This window comes from Ylistrum balloti, unplaced genomic scaffold (genome assembly GCF_031769215.1).
Source record: "Ylistrum balloti isolate Yb309-2 unplaced genomic scaffold, AGI_CSIRO_Ybal_v1 Utg370078, whole genome shotgun sequence".
NCBI lineage: Eukaryota > Metazoa > Mollusca > Bivalvia > Pectinida > Pectinidae > Ylistrum > Ylistrum balloti.
In genome coordinates, this window is record NW_026782116.1 from 82,418 (window position 1) to 100,831 (window position 18,414).

Below are 18,414 nucleotides of genomic sequence, written 5' to 3' on the forward strand. Positions count from 1 at the left end.
CCTAATCCAAAAATAACCTTTCAAACCTCCTCTATTCTTTTTCTCTTGAAGGTAATTAGACAAACCATGGAGGCATTTTTTGTCAACACCATTATGCTGTTTGTTATTATATATAAAACACCCTTCCTGGTCAGTGTTCAGATGGAACAATACTCATTGTAACAAATATAAGGTACCACAAAGTACTGTGGGAGAGATTTTATAATGCCTCAATAGCAACCTTGACCTTAAGCTTCAGTGTATTTTTTTGGAGTCAACTTGAGAATTTTCTGACTCGAGTGACCTTGACCTTTGATGGGTCTCCAAACCTCAACAGGTTTAACATAGATGAAGGTCAAGGTGAGAACACCAATTTATCACCTATTCAGTTTGAATTTATAAAATGTTTCAATGACTCACACCAAATTAAATTATGGTGAAGATTATGGTTAATCACTCTTGATTAAAATCAGCTGTTACAAAGTTCAGTATTATGCCTTAACTTAGTAAACAAAGCCATGGTGATTTTGATCAAACTGATAAAGAACAAAGGAGAGCACAAATTGTTATTTGAAAGTTGTATATACCTTTGTATAGATGAAATTATTTTAACTTAACCATTACTTAATCCTTGTTATTTTCACTGTACATGTACAACATCAAATAGTTCATTCATTGTTATAGTATTTATGTTTCTAGTTTCATTCCATGTGTTTTTACTTTAAAAAATATTACAACAGAATAAAGATATTTTAATTGATTTTAGTGTTTTGTAAAATCTTTATCATCACCACTAAAGCTTGGATAATTACAATTATATTATCACACAGCATTGATGGAACAAGGCATCATAAACATTAAAAATCCTGTCAGGTTTCAACCTTCCCTGCTGCTCTTCAAATTTGACTATTCCTCAAAGAATGAAGCCACTTAAGCCCTTGTAAAAATAGTTACCTTGATGCTACAGCAATAAAACTCCAAGAAGATATGGTCTTTTCGAAGCATGTGAAAATTTGATAAAAATTGTGACACTGAATAATGTAAGCCAGTGCCAATTCATGCATGCCATCAAAACTGTCATCCTATAGTGATAATTCTTATAAAGTTACTTTCAGTGGGAAATAACCAACACTACACTCAAAATAATAATTTTTCTATGAAAATTACAGTAAAATTAAGTCTAGTTTTCCTATATAAACTATAGTAAAATTTACCCCCTCCCCACAGGGAAATGCCAGACCCTTGAGCCATGAAATTCACTATTTTGGTAAAACGCCTTAAGATGCTTCCATCCATGCGGAGCCTTTGATTTTATCATATCTGGGTTTGAGAAGAAGAATATTGAAATTTAAGTCAATTTGACCTCGCCCATCAGTCCCTGGAGGTCAGCCAGGATCAATAAGGGCAAAACATTACACAGTTATCCTTCACTCATAATTCTAACCAAGTCTGAAATATTTCCAATGAAAATTAAACAAATTATGCTCAAAAATCTAGGTTTCCTATACAAACTATAGTCAACTTTACCCCCTCAACACAAGGAAATGTGAGACCCTTGGGCCATGAAATTCACAATTTTGGTAAAGCACCTAAAGATTCTTCCGTTCATGAAGAGCATATGATTCTACCATATCTCGGCCTTGAGAAGATTTTTTAAATCAGAGTCAATATGACCCCATTTAGCCCTGCCCCTCAGGTCCCTGGGGGTTTGGGACTGTATAATTCAGTTTTGGTTCGTCTTTTGCAAAGGAAATGTTCTGCAAAATTTCATTGAAATTTGATCAGGGATTTTTGAGTAGAAGTCGAAAATTGTTTACAGACACAGATGAGTCATTAGAATTGGTCACCATGATACCTTACAATCCTGAAACTTAAAACTTGTCCTTTTTAAACTTATCGGACTCCATCATAGAATAAGGCCAAGAATAAAGTTTTGATATAAGGATTTTCTAACAATGTGGTAACCTTAACAACTCTTTGTAATTCCTTCAGTACAGTGATTGTACAAAATCTTTCGAGGAATATGAAGTCATTAAAGCCTTTCAATTTTTCTAAAAACAGCTCTGCACTCTGAACTTTACCCTTTGCAATCCTGAATATCCAACATGTCTGTTGGATATGTAGTTCTAAGTGTGAAGTTTAACAAATTAAGCAAACAATGATGGATCATACTATAGCCCCCGCTCCCCAATTCTCGTATGCAGCGAGTAGTCATATAACACTTGATCAAAATTTGAGCAATTCGTATTTTCATTAAAATAGGTATTAGGGGGCCAACATACCATTTCATTCTAAATCAAGAGGTGGTTTTTTTAGGATAATGAAAAAAGTATGCTTGATTTTCTCATAAATAGCACTTTGATATGAATACTTATTGTCTGGAACGTGTTGACTATCAAAAAGTCTTAAAGTCAAGAAGATTTCTAAGTCAACTGCATTAAAGCCGGAGTAAAATTGAACAGGAAAAACTTAAACAATTATTGAAGCAAATTCAAAATCAAAATACATTTTGAGGTTTTATCCCATGGACAAACAAATTTAAGAAATAATCGCCTATCAACTGATGAATCAGGGCCAAAGATGGTTGAAATCCACCAATGCAGAAAGGAGTAGAGTTTATAATCTAATTTCAGCACCTCCCCCTTTTGAGCCCTGTCCCTTGACCCCTTGGGATCTAATCAAAATTTTGAATGCAAGAAATGACCATCCTCACCCACTGATGCATCAGACCAAATTTGGTTTTCAAGAAAATGTTTACACCCGACGACCGACGAAGAATGATGACTATAGGTCATCTTAACCCTTCTGGTCAGATGATGCAAGAATCCTGGTAGCTGTATCAAATTTTGCCAACAAGTTATTTAGCTAACAAATGCTTCAGGTTTTAAACTACAACCCTTGAGAATAGTATTTATTTTTCTGTTTATTCATATTCAATTAATAGTACTTTTTTTAATGTTTAAAAAGCAACAAGTAGTCGAAAATACCTAGGATGTCAATGGTAACAGGATAAAAACAATGCTTTCCATTCCTTACATTCTATAACCATTATTAAATTGTTTCCTGTATTGCATCATAGGTGTTCAAAATCCATCCCATCAGTATCTTCTCAATTTCTTAATCTTCTTTGGACATGATGGCAGCTATTGTTTTTTCTTCCTTCACACCAAATATATCTCTACACTGAACTTAATATGGGAAACTACATTATGTAATCTATCAAATACATCTCACGACTCTTAAATCAAAGATAGCCATTTTTAAAAAAAATTCTTTTCATCATAATATAAAAGTAATCTACAATTAACAATCCTGGGGTCAATTTCTGAATCAACACTTTTCAATTTTAGCAAATTTTAAAATCAACTCGAGGAGAAAAAATGTCATGAAATGCTACTGAAAATGGAACAAATAATATACATACTAAGGCATCTTTAAAGAAAGATTCATCTCTCTATCAAATCTGGCATAGTAATATATTTCGTGCAAAAAGAACAGAACAAAGATGATAGTGACACATATTTTAATCTCTAGCTCTTTATTCCATTTATTTTTCTTAAATACATTTATCACTACTAATCCCCCCTTTAAAAAAAAAGGAAAACACAACCCCAGAAACGAACAAAATGTAAAGTTTTGTTCCTCACAAAGTATATATTCTTGTCTTCCTGATTTTCATCACAAATTGCTGAAACCCCGGAATTGGTCTTTTAACATCACGATATTCCTCTTGTATCATGATTTGCAGTTCAGAAATCACAGTCGTTAAATGAACGAGGCAGATGAAGGCGAGTTGTTATGAAATTACAAGAAATGATCTCAATGTTATTTACACTGTACATATGATAAGTCCAACACAGTAACTTCACTCTTGTAGGATATCACATTTTGTTCATCTACCCTCAACTGAAAAAGAAAGAAAATACATTTGTTAATAACATTTTCAATCTTATTTAAAAACATGAGGTACAGTTTGTTGTATTGTGGAAAGAATACTTCTTGTGGTACAGGTCTACCCAAACACATGGATTTTGTAAACTGGCAAGATACCAAAACTGCGAGTAGAAAATTAATTTTGAAATTCTACTTACTATATGAAGAGATGTCAATCTCGTCTGGTAGTTCTGTGATGTTAACCTCAAATCGCTCCTGAACATCATTCAACACCTTGGCATCATTTTCATCAGAGACAAATGTAATGGCAAGACCTTTGGTACCAAATCTTCCAGCACGTGCCACCTTCACGATAGAGATGCCATTTAAAGTATTTGACATGATTTACAAATGCAACTGTTCAAAAACATGAATCTTATGCAAAGCTGGACTTGTGATAAAAACATTTTTATTTCAGTTTGAATGAATGAATGTACTCAAAATATATCGTGATTCTTAAAATCCCATTTCAAGAAACAATTTATTGTTTAAACACCATATCTTCACATACTTACACTGTTCATGTCTATTGAATTAATTCAAAATCAATTATCTAATCTTGTCGTAACAGACTTGTAAGATTTTTTTTTTCTATTTCCACATCTTTCTGTTCCACAAAGACATCCAGAAAATTACATTTAAGTGATTCAAAATGATAAAAGTATAAACTTACTCTGTGTAAGTATGTGTCGGAATTCTCAGGCATGTCATAGTTGAAAACAATGTTCACTCTCTCAATATCCATTCCACGTCCAAACAAGTTTGTGGCCACTAGAATTCTCTTCTGGAAATCTTTAAACTGTTGGTAGCGAGATAATCTGAAAAATGATGAAAGAAATATGTAAAGAAATTTAGAGGCAGAATGGTTTCAGGATATTGAAAGGAGCAATCCTATATGAATATTCAGTAAATATGTCACGAAATGTTTCCTTTGTGTCAATGTGTAAATACAGGTCACATTGACCTTCTGATATGCAACACATTGCCTACAGGAAGATTTCCCCCATACGTAAAAAAAAACCAATTGTATTCATATTGAGTTTCAATTGTCCAGAAGTAGAAAGACATCTTGTATTGGAAATCCAGAAACTACTAAAATCTTTCTTGGGCTGGTTATGCTGTGGATGCTGGAGTGTTCATAAGACATTATTGATGGATATCTCTCCAAGACTAGATACAAGGAAATAAAAAAATTCTGCTAGTACCTTTCCTCTTGTGTCATTGCCCTGTGGATGGCAATAGCTGGGAAGTTCTGTTCCACTAACAACTGTGCCAGGGCCATGCATCTCTGGACGGACTTGACAAAAATTATCACCTGTGAAATTGAAAACATCCATACAATATATCTATAGATACAAGGTCAAACCTCCCTGAACAGACTTCAAATACTATAACCTGTAAATTGGGAAAGTAGAATGTAACACTACAATGCATCATGTGACAACATATTTTAATAAGTAGTGCAGTATCTACTTTGAATTCACCTCAAAAGAAAATGGCAATTGTGTCCTTTGACATGCAAGAATGTAAGAGTGGTGCAAAAGATAGACTTCTCAACATAATGACTGAAGAAAAACCAAGACGGAATATCTGAACAGGACACATTACTGCCACCAAACCATAGTACCTCAATCAATGAAACCCGTCTGTTGACAAATCACTACAAATTTCCAATTTATCATTAACATTATTCCAACAATTTTCAGCACTATGTTGAGCACAATTTCTTACATCTGTTCATGACTGGATTACAAAGCAAAAATGCTTGAATTTTAGGTAGTGTCTGGATCATCAAAAACCAGCTGAACTTAACTGTTATCTATTACACATTATTCAAATATTGGGCAAATTACAAATATGAAAAATGTATGGAATACTTGTTGGTAGAGATGTGAAGCTCACTTCTTTGGAGCATAGAATTATGTCAAGATAACTCCAAATAAAGGAAAGTCTGACAAATAGAAATCTCCAAAACAGAAATAGAGAAAGTGGAGTTATGAAGAAGACAAAAAAAAAAAAAAAAAAAAAAGAGCAGTTAATGAAATATTCCACACACAAGGAACTAACCAGACAGGAGAATTTTTTTGTTTTTAATGAAAAAAAAAGAAACATGGTTTCACTGTGATCTCAGACAAAGGTGGTAATCGTGTTGTCCCCACTTAAAAGTAAGAGTGGTGCACGACTTTTGTCATCATTGGTAGATGTGCACTGAAGTGTGTAAAATTGATATTTAATACCTTCTATGCACCGAATTCACCTTATTTGAAACAATATTTTTGTACACAATCTCTACTACCAAATGGTAAAGTTCCGCGAAATTTTTTAATTATGTAACGCACAAATTCTGAACGGAGTCTGCAAAATTGAAGTTCAGAGGTAGCAAAAAAGTTTCCTTGAAAAAAAAAAGCAGTAGAAATTTCAACTTAAAGGTAGTTTGCTTCATTTTGACAAATTTAAAATTAAAGGTAACATAATTATGTTAAAGTTGCAATAAAAACTACAATTGCAGGTATTGAACAATGGAAAGTAAATGACCGATTTCATATAAAATTAATTAATCGGAGGACAGAACCTGATTTTATTATAAGAAACAACTTAGAGACCAGACATTGACATTACTAATCTCAGACAAAGGTGGTAATCGTGTTTTCCCCACTAATGTGTAAGAGTGGTGCACGACTTTTGTCATCACTGGAGCATGTGTCATGCATTTGTTGTTGAATTGATGTGCAATAATCTTATTACTACTTGTCAGATTTCTGAAAATTCTTCTCCTAAACAGATGTTCAATATATAAACTGATAATGCTTCTGCTCGTCTTCAAAAATGCCAAACTCTTTTATCAAATCAGTTTTAATACAGCATTTAAATCAAATTTATAACAACTAGAAACAATGACAAACGTTCCTTTAAAAATAATTTGTCTCAATTTTTTCCGATGTGGATATTTCAATTGATAAATTCAATAACTGCATCTTGACTAAGTATTAATTAGGGATTACAGATAAGACTATTGCATTCACCTCTACACACTCTATGCTTCAAATGTAGGTCTTAAATAATGGTAGGTTTTTTGGCCAACACCACATATTAAGAATCAGAGGGAAATACCTTTTTCTTACACTACGATCTCAGACAAAGGTGGTAATCGTTTTGTCCCCACTAGCAAGTAAGAGTGGTGCACGACTTTTGTCATCATCGAAAGATGTATCACAAGTTTGTTCCTTCGATATGCAATCATTTTTCACCAATTTTCCCCTATTTCTGACATTTTTGTCCTAAACTGATCAATCCCTATATGCTCTACTTATCACTTAAGTTACTTCACTATTTATAATATCAATCCTTCATTCAAAGCAATTACATCAAAGTAATAAAGGTAATCGAAAGTACATTTCAATCTTTTGGGTACTACGAATCAACTATCATTTACAATTCCAGATTAGAAATATTCAAACTGTAATCCGGCATAACCACATATATACAAAACTCATGCCTTTATTATTAACTAGCACCAAATGAAAAATAACAACCATACAACACTACAGCATATTTCTGAAATTCAGGTTCTATTGTGAAAATTGGCAATAATGGGGCATGGGGGTTTATGTAGAAAATTTACACCATGTTGATACCTGGTTGAATTCAAGAACATCAAGAAGCTCAAAAAGCTTCCTATTCTTCTCATTGTCCTTCAGCTTTACATAGTGCTGCTGTAGACCATGAAGGGTGAGCTTGGAATCATCATCCACATACACTTCCATAGGCTGAAAATACAATGGCAAAAAACTTCTCCTGCAATAACATGTATTGTTAGCTACCAACAATTCTCTAGAAATTGGAATTCCAAAGATAACAGAAATGTCACTGCACATTTTGTTTCTAACCCAACTTCCAAGGAAAGATGAGATTTTTCAAAACTACACTTGATTATATATATATATGCATATATTTAAATTTTTTTTCTCTCTCAAATGAAAAGTTATTCCAAAGCCAAACAAAAGAAATTCATGTTAATATTTCTATTTTCATTTTCAAGATATGAAATCAGAATATATTTGCTAAATAAAGCAAACATCCTGCCACCCCTAGTCCAACAGGAGCTGGACAAGCTGATATTTGACAATCAGCTAGTGCCCACCAATAAGTTGGGTATCGTACATCTCGGCAAGATACAGGCTAGGCCTGGAGCTGGTCTTTGAAGAGGTACACCCATTGGAAGGCCACAACCATGGTGACGATTAAACTCCACTCATCTCCACATGTGAAGTCCTCTCTTTACATTGCCATACTCGCGTTCCTCACCAGCATCTGGACATCCCCGACACCGACCTAATTTGTTGATTACTCGGATCTTGAAACAGCAAGTATCTTTATCTATGTCGCGCTTCTAAAAACTAGGTGAGACACAACTAGCCCGTTGCTTTGAGAGCGCAGGGACTTTGTGTGCCTCTGATGATGATCTTCTTTCTCCGCATCCCTAACTCCTAAAACGCGTCTTTCTAATCTTGACAATATAACACCTTATTAACTGCGATGTAACGACCATCCCTATACCATTTTCTTCCATGTAGATATTCTAAATGGCAGATCTTGTTTTATATGCAAGTAGGTATTTCTCCCAAATAGCATCTATTTTTTTTTAATTTCCAAGAAAAAATGTCCAAAAATTTACCATTAAAAAAAATCTGTTAAACTCTAAAATTAACAAAGTTAAAACTTGTTAATCCTGAACGCTTGCTATATTTTTTTCGTTCTGTGAAAGACTTCTTGAAAATCTATTCAGGATCCATCACGCATTGCAGTATTTTCTGACAGGCGAAGATACTATAATGTCGCGTACTGGGCCTATCTTATGAAATCTAACTTTTGCTATCAAAGGTGACGGCAATTTAGAACTGGGAACCATTTTCAGGAAACGAGTCGACGTAAAGAATTTTGTACAGTAATTACATCTTGCATGAACTTCTTGCAGATTGCTCGGACATCTTTGCTGAGGGTGGCACTGAACATCATGACTTGCTTCTCATGGGGAGTGGCCCTGAATATCTCCTGAACGTCTCGTCTCATGTCTGAAAAATTAAAATTAACATGTAAATAACCTCAGTGGTCATAACCTTTGAAAAATAACTGGTATTAGCTGTTATTTTGCATGGATTTATTTTGATGTTTTGCCATTTAAGTTTAAAACAATCTGAATTTCGTACATAGACTATTTGTTGACTATCTGCTGAGTTTCTAAAATAGAGACACTTACCTAATTCTTCCAACATTTTGTCACATTCGTCCAAAATAAAATGTTTTGCATGCTTCAAAACAAGCTGTTTTGATCGTACAAGTGCTAGAATCCTCCCTGGAGTTCCCACCACAATATGTGGACAGTTCTTTTTCAGGACCTCTTCATCTTTCTTAACCGACATCCCACCAAAGAAGACTGCTATTTTTGTGCTGTTCATGTACTTGCTGAACCGTTCATACTCTTTGCTGATTTGGAAAGCAAGTTCCCTAGTATGTGCCAATACCAACACAGACACCTAGTAAAAATGATCAGGGCAAATATTAATTTTCTGTGGCCAAGGTTTATTCAAAACATCTGAGGAAAGAAAGTAAATGTATTTGTTAAATCAACAACAAAAATAAGAATATGAATTTCATTACGTTCCTTACAAATAAAAAATTATTGAGACTAATTATTCCTCCTCTTCTGGAAAACGATTTTGGCAGATTTAATGTGTTTTGTACCCATATATATAATTTTTAGGTCTCTTGGATGTATATCAAACATACTAATCAAATACAGATAACACCTTTGACGTGGTCTATAATAGCATATTCATCCATCCTAAAATTCACATTAATAATCAAATATGTATATTTCAAAGTAATAAAATGTATCCAAGACCATCAATATTAAGTAAACTCAAACTGTAGAAATGCACACCTGACCATCCACAGGCTCTAGCTGTTGAAGAGTTGCCAATACAAACACGGCCGTCTTTCCCATACCAGACTTAGCTTGACACAACACATCCATTGACAAAATTGCTTGCGGGATGCATTCATGCTGAACTGTAAAAGAGAAATGCATAGTCTAACACTGCCACAAGTAAAAGTTGCAAAATATTTATAAACAAGAATCATTAATTGTTTCACATGGCAATCACAAGTCAAGAATAATGTTAGCGAACATGGATTGGAAAAAGTGCACCCAATACAATGAAACGTTTTATCATCATTATTAATATAGTGATTTCCCTTGAATTATTTATCAGAACTTGAAATATTATACTTGTACGAGTCATTACAATGTAACAGGCACATATTATCAGTGATAACCAAAGAGGTGCAATTATCTATATATGAATTCCCAAAATGATAATGATTTTTGTAAGGAGCACTATCAAATACAAAAACGTCTGAACGACAGTCTGAACTTTCCGAGGGTGTTCCAAACTTGTCTACAGCCCCATGGTTAATCACTTTTAACCAAAGTTCACTTTTCATTCCAAAACGGACAAATCATGTACCTTCTGAGGGATGCTCAAAGCCACAGTCAACAATGGCTCGGAGCAGCTCCGGTTTCAGAAGAAAATCTCTAAATCCAGAACTGTGAATGGATACGTATGTACCCTTAACATCTTTCTTTATTTGTTGCTGTACATCCCCTGCTCCATCGGCAGTAGCCTCATTCTCCTCCTCCTCGTAGTCCAAAAGTTCAGCTTCGTTCTCGTTGTCTGCCATATCTTAAATTTTGTTTCCTGTGTGATCTGTTAAAAAACAAAAGTGTTAATCCTGTCGGTACGAAATGTCAATTTTCCTATTAATTATTCATTTAACGATCACGTTTCATCTTTACAACGCCCGATGCTGACTAAAACCCAAATATACTAGACGATCTAGGTCCAGACCATTCCTAGTCATCGAAATTTGAATAATAGTTCAACGATTCTCAATACCGGTTCAGGATCTCCATTGTTTACCGGGTTATTTTGGCATTCCTTACCCAAAATAACTGATACAAAAGAAACATTCGTGCCAAACGTCTCTAAATAAAATAATGTTTAAAATCATAAGCGCATAATTGACATGATGATTACCGATTTATCTTTACTCACCGGTTTGCTAACGCTGTTACAATGGCGTCGTCTATCAAGATGCTACGTAAAGCGAGATGTTCTGACTGTTTTGATTGGTCGATGCCCACAGCTGTAGCCAATCAAAAAATAGCTCTTGCAGTGATATCACATGACTTAAAAATGGCCGAAGACAACAATATGAATGCCGACGACTCCAAGGAGGTCGAGAATAAATCGCATATGCAAAACGGCGTCAGTTATGATGGAGATGAATTGGACATCGGTGAAGTTGAAAACATCGATACGATAGTTCAAGAATGTAGTAAAGGTAATAGGTTGTTAAGCTCATAATAATTTCTCAAGGAGCCAGAGTAAATTATGTGAGCTTAGTTGATGTGTTTAGTCGAAGAGGCCGAATATGAGACTTGGTTGGGCCTACCTTCCGAAAAAAACAACTTTATATTGAAGTCTTTATAAGAAGGTCATACAAGCGCGCATTACAGAAGTAATTGAATAATATGTTTGGGGCGACATAGCTTTTTCAGGCGAAATGGTTTTGGGGTAGGATGATGTCTGTAACTCTGCTTATGGTGGCTATGATAACAATTAGGCAAATATATCCCTGGTTGAGTCCTGTTAACATGACTTAAATAGATCAGTCCAGTTCTGTTTCTTTATTTTTCAATGATTTGAAATGTACCCTGAGTGTTTTGCTAAATTTAGCTATAAAATACTTCATAGTATGTAATAAAAGGTCAAGAAAACAAGAAACTTTGTAGTTAGTTCCGTTTCCGAGATACTGTGATTTATCTAAAATGCATGCCACAGAGACTGCTTTGATATGGGTAGCCAACATCTGTGACATCAACATTGGCAAAGCACTACTATAGAGATATACCAGAAAGCTTCCACTGTGTGTTCAATATGCAAGCTTTTTAGCTACTTTTGTGATATATTCCATTGACACTTACTTCTATGGGTTATATCTATAAATGTAGAAATGACTTTTTACAATTTTGATTATGAAATTATTACATTTATTTCATGTGATTGTCTGAACACACATGTCGATGCAATCTAAATTAATCTGTTTTCATAATTCATGAATCTAAGGACTGTGATATTAAACTTTTTATTATCATGAACCCTTAATTTATACAGCACACACTACCAACCAATTAAAATTTCAGTCAAATAAATGACAGTACACCCCCATTTTTTACAAACTGAGATGTATAAAAATAATTGGAACAAATACGCAAGTACAAAACTCTATTTTTCTAACAAACAGCAACATATGTATTTCAGTCAATATAAATTAGCATCTCATACTTAAATACTTGAAAATAAAATCAAATATTTTAATTGCAGACCTTACATAAGGAATGCACAATGATGTCAATAGGTTATTATGACACATATATGTCATACATTTTATCAATGATCAAAAACAGCAAACACAAATGTTAATTATTTTGAAAATAATTTTCACTGATACATTTCTGTATTTTTGGACAGTAGTAGTACCATAGTATACAACTTTGAAATATAAAAATTATGACACAACATACATCAAATACAATGTTACTCTTGAGTCATCTGTTTGGTTTCAAATAAACCACAGACTTAGATTTAAGTCCATGATAAGGTTGACAATAGATATGTTTGAACTGATAACTGTCTGCAAATGCTGACAAATAACATATGGCTTTTTACTGTCTACATTATATTGTTGTCAGAATTATCTAATTCCTCAAAACTAGAAAACATTCATCTGCATTCTGACCTTGCGTAACATAACTACTCTCGACCTCACTTCTTTCCTCCATGGCAGCTACTGCCAATTGTTGAACTTGTGACATTACAACCAATAGGTCCCATTCAGCTCATGTCACCCTTAGGCTGACTAGTAGTAGAAGGACAGGTGATAATTGTACACTTTACACATCAATATCTCAGTATTCTGCCTGTCAATTTTTATGAAGTTTTTAACCTTTTTGATTTTTGATCATATTTTCACTCTGGGTACACCTTAAATACATTGTATGCTTTATAGAAATGATGTAACACAGTATTAATGGTAATTTGATTTTACCATACTTTTGTATTTGATTTTAGAGTTTGCAGACCTTGATAAGACATTGGACCAATTGGACACCTGGATGAATAAACTGGAGGACCAGAATGACAACTTGTATGGTAGAATAGAGGAATTGTTAGAATCTAATAGGCAGATTAAGAAGGAGCTTCAGGAACAAAACCAGGAAAGTCAACAAAAAGCTGAAGAAAAAGGAGAACCAATGGATGAAGAAGATTCAAAGAGTTAACAATTAAAGACAATGTGAAAATACATAACAACATCAGCTTATAAGTTCTCAAAGAATATAATATGTATTGTAGTTAACATGACATGATCTGAGGTATTGTCATAAATCTGTTTATCAGAAGTAGAACAGGAAAATTTTATTGTTGGTATTGTATTTAACAGATGATAAACACATAGTAATAAGCAGAATTTTATCTATTGCACCAGGACAACTACTGACAAAATGTATTTCTTTGTCCTTCAATAAGCTCACTCCTGCATTAAGTCAAAATTTATGTCTAAGCCCTGGGCTTATTAGAGGATAAATAGAAAATATAGTAATGAACCTTCCTGAGGCTCTCTTACAGTTTCTGTTAGAAACTTGAGGAGATCAGTAACCAATTATGTAACAGATACATATAATTAGTAATAGGCTGTTAAAAAAATAACACTGCTTTCAAAAAGTTTCCATATTTAAAAGCTATCAAATGATTCTGTGTGAATAGCTGAAAATGGTAACTGTAGTTCACTTGTATGATGAACATTAATAAGACCTGTTGATGAGGATGATTTGTGAAGCACCTGAGAGTGTATACAATTTTATATGGATCTTAAAATTAACATTACAAAGGCACTGGAAAAAGTGTTTATCATAAAGAAGGTAGTGTATCACAAATACTTATCTTCTCCGGTAGACATGTACCTATCTATCTATTTGGTAGATATATCTACTTATAAATGTATCTGCTTGATTTAGTGTCCAACAAATCTGAAAGTAGCCTTATAGAAAAGTGATGGATACAATTTTGAAAGAAACATACAATGATATTCTGTTGCTCATAAATGAAAATGCTTTTGTGGAATAGCTGTATCATATAGTTATGTGTTCATTGTTTGGCTGGAGTGTATATTGTCTGTGCCCCATGTTGTTTTATTGTATTAGGAATATGTCCAATGCTAGTCCTGCTTGTAGACAGATCTATCATTAACATTAATTATGATTCATTCCTATATTTGATATTTTAGAAAATACTTCATTGAATAATGATGGATGACGATGTTAAATTATTTGAATAAAGATGAAATGAATATAAAGCAAAGAGGATGACTTTCTTGTGTACTTTGAATAGGTAATGACTCAAAGGGTAATCATAATTTGTAGTCATCATGTTTTTATCTGTCATTTATCATATGCCCTGAACTACTCCAGTGTGAACTTTGGCACTTCTCAAGTTTGGCATGTTGGATTTGGCTGAGACTTCACTAGGAAGATTGTGTTGTTTTTGAGATGTTTTAAATTCAAAATGGCCACCATCTTGAAAAACACTTTCAAAGCTGATTTTTCTGAAGTCTCACTGGGCACTGTTTAATAGGAATTATTAAGGTATATTTTGAATGTCAACAATTAAAGTGTATTTAGTATTTTTAAAAATGAAAATTAATACCAATGAGCAATGCAGATCAGTTCTAAAACTTTCATGGTCTCTAGACTTAAATGAGTTTCCACTTACCTGTGTATATTTAGCTTACCAGGCCGAAAGTGCTAAGTGAGCTTGAATGCCATTGTGCGGAGTTTGTTTCTCTCTCCATGAAGCAACATCTTCCCGATAACTAAGAGGCCTACAATCATGATACTTGGCTGGAAGTTTGCAAAAGAAACCACCTTGATTCATATTCAAGGTCACAGGGAATGTCGCATTAAAGTGACTGCTGATGATGAATCAGAAGTCCTAGAATCAAAATCCTAGAATTATGGTATTTGGTGGATAGGTTCCTTGGATAAAGCGAAAGAAAGCATTTTTTTATACAATGTAGCAGGGCTTAACTTTGTTGAAATCGTGACAACTACTTTGAATGTTAATTACATAAAATGTTTTTGTGTTTATGAAAAGATTTGCAACACAAAAAAAATTGAATGCCAGGTGAGCGATGTTGGTGATAAACACCAAGTATTAAAGTAAACACTTCCTCCCCTTCAAATTTTAATGAATTAAACCCCTTCAACTTTAAATATGGGTCAAGGTGATTTCTTCTCACAAATGTTTTCAGTCTTCATCAGGGAGACTAGGAACTATCATGCAAAATCATGCTTCGCTGCCTTTTTTTTTTTTTTTTTTGTCAGAAAAAGCAGTTGAAAGCTTTTAACAAATTCAAGCTCTGTGACTTTGAATATGGGTCATTTCCGTTTTTGTGTTTTCAGTATTTGTTGAGCTTCATCCTAGAAACCAACCTTACAAGGATTAATGATTATTACAGGGATTAAGGAATATTTAATGATAAATGATCATTTTATGATAAATGATTATTATTGTGATAAATGATATTTACTGGGATTACTCATATTGTGATTAATGATTATTACAGTTATAAGAAATTGAAGGAGAAAACAAAGTTGGAGAACCAACACTCTTGAAGTCTTAGATTGCGGTATGGTTCCTAGATGGATACCACATTATAAGAAATTATAATTATGATTAATGATTACTACTATGATTCATGATAAGTAATTATTGTTATGATAAATGATCATGATTAGCAATAAATATTATGATGAATTACTGGTATCGTTACTAAAATGATTTTTGAACAAGCTAAGATTTATTGTATTACAAACATCACTGAGCAAAAATCGTTCTCTCTGAAGGTTGCCAACCGGAACTACATGCCAAACAGTACAGGATTGACAATAAGCCCGGAGGCCATGTTTTCATGCAGGATTGTTTTATATGATGTTATGGCAATCATTGTCACAACATTTGGATGGAAACAAAGCTGTCGTAGCGATAACAGGTATAGTTCAGCTCTTTACTGTTGTAGATTTGATGCAGAAATATTACAGTATTTTTATTTTTCCTACGGATCATGTGACTTCCGCGATGAAAAGAAAATAAGTCGAGAAAAAGATTACCGAATTTTGTGGACATTTTTAGATTTAGATTTTTGTTTCACATCAAAACAAATAAAATTTATTGTGGTCACCGATTACATTTGTTGTGTCACGCATTATACACACATGCTCACCACATAGAGTCGACAGAAAAGCTTTGCGAGAAATTATAAGTACCGTAACGGTCGAAGTAGGAATGATTCAAATCAATACCATTGTGATTAAAGTATACTTGTTTCTAATTTGTGTGGACATAATTTTAGTCACACTTACGGCATAGATGAGCACGTGAACGAAATTGGCTACGTCAATAATGGATGAACTGTATAAAACGCTCAAAAGAGAATGTATCTGTTTTCAACTGCGTTAAGGTACAGCGCCCGTGGTATAGCGTCTTTTTATAAGCAGTGACTGGTTCTGAAAAAGGTGAGACGACCCAAAACATTTCCATACCGACACCGCGTTGTGAAAAATTGTTCCTTGGGGTAATCGAGATATGTGGTGCGATGCGAGTTGCTAGAGACAATCAGTTGTAAGGTTGTTTAAAGAATATTTAAATGACGTGTCAAATGATTCCTCTGGAAAATGACTTAAACACCCATTCTAGCTGATTTATGTATTCCATCGATACAATATGTACAACTCGTATGCTCTCAACTTTTAGTACATTGATGTTCCAAGTGAGAATATCACTTGTATCACTTTTGTGGTTTAAAAATACGACGTCCATTTAATCAAATTTGCAGATTTTGGCGAACATCAGCTGTGGTACTAATAGGGGATAATATGACAATATTGCTTATTGTTCGCTACGCTCTTTTTTTGAGGAGGAGGGAGGGGGTGTGGCTATTCTTTTATGTATAATCTTTATGGTTATGAGCTGTATCAGAAGTGTATGTATTTTTTGTTCATTTTGAAAATATGAGCATGTGTAGTGTACTTTGGATGTAAAACTGTATCTTTGTTAAAAATTAAACATAAGATGAAACATTCAAAGTACAGAAGATGCCATTTTATTTAGCTTCACTCTGGATTATGATTTAAAAACAGGTTCTGGTCAACTTATCTGGATTTATGTACAGACTAATAACAAAAATAACGAAATTCCAGAATGGAGCTATTCACTTTATTGCAGTAAATATGATATAACTAGATATCTCATAGACCAGTATAATATATACATAACACACGATAAATTAAGTCACTCTAGAAGTGAATTCAGTATAATTAAACTCCATTGCGGTTTCCGAACATTTAGAATGCGGTTACACGACATTTTGCAATTTATAAATGTTCATCGTTATTAATGGAAGAAGGACGATTTCATCAAATCATTGTAGATATACGTAGTCGTCTGCTGTAGGAGCAATGCTTATTGATTCATATTAAGCTACTCTTTGTGGTTTTGGGTTGGAATGAATGAAATCCATTAATGCTGATAAAATACAAAACCAGTTTTCTAAACACCGTGTGTGCATCTGTAGGAATAAAGACAATAGGACCAGGGGTCAAATATTCCGGCTGAATACCAAATCAGTCTATTTTTTCTAATAATTGTTGCAACGAAAGTACCTCGCTGTCTTCTGTGATACTAAAACGATGTGTAGTGTACCAAATTCAGGACCCGCGATCCCTCAATTACGGCGTTGCTGCTGCCCTTTATTCAGACTTCATGTCAGGAGCATAACTTTGCTACCATGTAAACCAAGACAATGAAACTTGTATACAATCGGCATATTAAGAGGACGTGTAGTATTCAAAATGTAGGACGACGTGGAACCCTTAATAACAGCATGGTTGCCCTTGAATATCCTTTGCATATTTCTGCTTTCATTTCAATTAGAATAATGAAACATTTGTCATGCTAAAGTTATGTGCAGTATTCCAAATGCAGTGCTTGCAATGTCTTAATTACAGTATTGTGTTATTGTTGTTAAAATTATATATCCAATAAAGTTGTTTTCCCGGAGCATTCATCATTTTCACTGACACTCATGTTTACTCAAGGTTCCGTAAATTACTGAACATTCTCTAAATACTTGTAAAACATGTACCAGGTATATCTGAACATGTTGTTAAATGCCAAGACTCGTATAATCTCTCTAATATCTAGTCAATTCACCAAAGTGATATAGACAATGATGTTACGTCATGAAATCAAAATGCCACAGCAAAATGTCTGTCGTCGTTTGATTTTGTTCACTATAGCTTGTAGCTTTCCTGTATTGTATGAT

The 18,414-nt window shown here is 33.8% G+C and overlaps 2 protein-coding genes across 2 annotated transcripts; one reads left to right on the plus strand and one right to left on the minus strand.

Annotated features, from left to right (window-relative positions):
- Nucleotides 1-3,488: 3,488 nt before the first annotated feature.
- On the minus strand, nucleotides 3,489-11,059 carry LOC132549774 (spliceosome RNA helicase DDX39B). Its single transcript, XM_060213736.1, has 10 exons — nucleotides 11,028-11,059; nucleotides 10,440-10,679; nucleotides 9,854-9,981; nucleotides 9,170-9,446; nucleotides 8,866-8,984; nucleotides 7,548-7,679; nucleotides 5,118-5,227; nucleotides 4,586-4,730; nucleotides 4,071-4,218; nucleotides 3,489-3,885 (listed from the first exon to the last, which is right to left on the minus strand). The coding sequence occupies exons 2-10, from the start codon at nucleotides 10,651-10,653 to the stop codon at nucleotides 3,872-3,874; spliced, it is 1,287 nt and encodes a 428-aa protein (XP_060069719.1). The 5' UTR covers nucleotides 10,654-10,679; nucleotides 11,028-11,059; the 3' UTR covers nucleotides 3,489-3,871.
- Nucleotides 11,060-11,168: 109 nt separating this feature from the next.
- Nucleotides 11,169-14,366, plus strand: LOC132549805 (UPF0184 protein-like). The gene is made up of 2 exons (XM_060213777.1): nucleotides 11,169-11,316; nucleotides 13,107-14,366. Exons 1-2 carry the CDS (start codon nucleotides 11,169-11,171, stop codon nucleotides 13,313-13,315), a joined length of 357 nt encoding a protein of 118 aa, XP_060069760.1. The 3' UTR covers nucleotides 13,316-14,366.
- Nucleotides 14,367-18,414: the final 4,048 nt, after the last annotated feature.